Here is a 2,153-nt window from a genome sequence, read left to right as displayed (position 1 = left end):
ATATGTAGTGCAATAGATTGGTGTGTGCCCATATGTACAATGTCTAAGGTTTACAAAACTAAAAATGCATTTCAAGTGTGAGGCAATCTGCATTACATCCTTTTGTTTACAAAATAACCACTGCATTACATCCTTTTGTTTACAAAAAAGCCACATGAACTGCTATTCTTTACAAAATGTGGCAGCCTGCATGAACTGCTATTCTTTACAAAATGTGGCAGCCTACATGTCCTGCTATTCTTTACAAAATACAACATTCATTGAGTCAAATTCATGCTACTTCAATACCTAACCCATTCATTTGGAGTTCAATTTCATCTAAAGAAATTGAACTTATGCCAAGTGAATGCCTTAGATGATCCATGCCACTTACTATTCCATTTTCCATGAGATAGTTAATTGCCTCCTTAACTAAATCATGGGGAACTTGTAAGTTGAGTGGTAACTCTCCTTGTCTAATAAGTGCTCCTTTCTTCATGTGAGGAATTTTGTAGGTGTTGTGCCCTTTGACCTTTAGAATTTCAGTCAAACAGCCTTGAAGGCTCAAGAAAACATTGTTTAATGTTACGGGAGATAGTTCATCAAATGAACTCTTGACTGCCTCCACTAATGTATCTATGTTGGTACAAACTGATTCAGTTTGTAGGCTTTGAATAGCCCTAAACCAACCTAGATCATTAATGTTGGTATCCGGTGAGTTCGGTGGTTGATGAACAATCTTTATGTCAAAGCCATCCGAGCTGGCAGCCTGTCTAAAATCAGGATCACTGTCTTTAATGTGCGGTTTTGCGTTGTCTTGTTGAATAAAGATGACCCTACTAGCAAACTGTGGCCACTTGGCCTTAATTGCAGGAATGATCTGCCAACATACAATTGAAATAACAGTTCAGCCCTAATTAAATTGAAATAACAGTTCAACATTCATTAATGTTACATGAGATATTTCATCAAATTGAAATAACAGTTCAGCCCTAATTAAATTGAAATAACAGTTCAGCATTCATTAATGTTACAGGAGATAGTTCATCAATTAGAAATAACAGTTCAGCCCTAATTAATGGACAACCCATCTAAAACACAACTTAATTCAATACATATCATACTAGAGTGACATACAGGACATATTTCATGTGAGTAAACTACCTTGTTTATAATGCAGTCCTTAATTACTTCCTTCGTGATTGATTGAATGGGCTTTTGCTCGAGTGTACCAGCCTCCCTGTTTTTGCTATTCCTCTTGGCTGGTACATATTCTGTAAATGGGAAAATCCCTATTTTCCCATAAAAAAGAACTGTTCCATCCTCTGCAATCAGTGGTCTGCAGACAGAGCACATAAACATGACCTTAGTGATGAACTTTTTATTTTTGCAACTCCTTTGTGGTTCAGCCTCGGTTGGTGTGAGATAGTATCGATGATTTGATTTGGTTAAGTAAAACCATTTCTCATCGATATGCACCGTGTTGTGCATGATCTTGTATTGAAGCACCTTGAGTATTCTGTCATACTCGATTGCTTCAAGAGAAAACTTTAGACGGATCAACTTATTAGGGGCTGTTAAATCGGGCTTAATAGCACTAGTATGAGCCCTGATCAAACCTTTGCTTACCCATCGCCCAACTATGCTCTTGCTGCAATTAATTCCACGTGCTAGCCTTCTAATAGTTGCTATTTTGTTTAACTCCATGCTTGAAATTAATTCCAAGTCTATTTCAACTCTTTTGCGCCTTGTTTTGTTGATTTTCCCACTGCATGAATGCATATGCTCACCTTGGCTTTGCTGTTTTTTGGCAGCGTTCCATAGGCGAGTCACCGTCCGCCGACAAACGCCGAACTTGACAGCAGCCTCCTTCATTCGGCCACGTTTTGGCTTCCCACCGTGGCTGTCTTCAAGCACAAATTGGATGATGGAGTTTCTCTCTCCCGTGGTTAGATCGTTGCGCCTCACCATGGTTGATTTTGAAGTGATTTTGGTGATTTTGTAATAGGTTCTTCAATTTTCAGATTGTGAATGTAATAGGCATTGTGAATGGCAGATTTTATAGATGTTGGAACTTGTGTTTTGGTGGGAATACTTGTCAGCCGAAACTTTGCTGTTTGAATGAAAATTTAATTTTCAGCCAAATGTTCCCTCTCTTTTAATTTTGGTATTGA

At 38.2% G+C, this 2,153-nt stretch overlaps 1 protein-coding gene across 1 annotated transcript; it reads right to left on the bottom strand.

Moving 5' to 3' along the window:
* Positions 1-271: 271 nt before the first annotated feature.
* Positions 272-1,950, bottom strand: LOC131004580 (uncharacterized). Its single transcript, XM_057931284.1, has 2 exons — positions 1,144-1,950; positions 272-859 (listed from the first exon to the last, which is right to left on the bottom strand). The coding sequence occupies exons 1-2, from the start codon at positions 1,948-1,950 to the stop codon at positions 272-274; spliced, it is 1,395 nt and encodes a 464-aa protein (XP_057787267.1).
* Positions 1,951-2,153: the final 203 nt, after the last annotated feature.

The sequence above is a fragment of the Salvia miltiorrhiza genome, unplaced genomic scaffold (genome assembly GCF_028751815.1).
Source record: "Salvia miltiorrhiza cultivar Shanhuang (shh) unplaced genomic scaffold, IMPLAD_Smil_shh original_scaffold_438, whole genome shotgun sequence".
Lineage (NCBI taxonomy): Eukaryota > Viridiplantae > Streptophyta > Magnoliopsida > Lamiales > Lamiaceae > Salvia > Salvia miltiorrhiza.
This window is presented reverse-complemented; position numbering and strand designations above follow the sequence as displayed.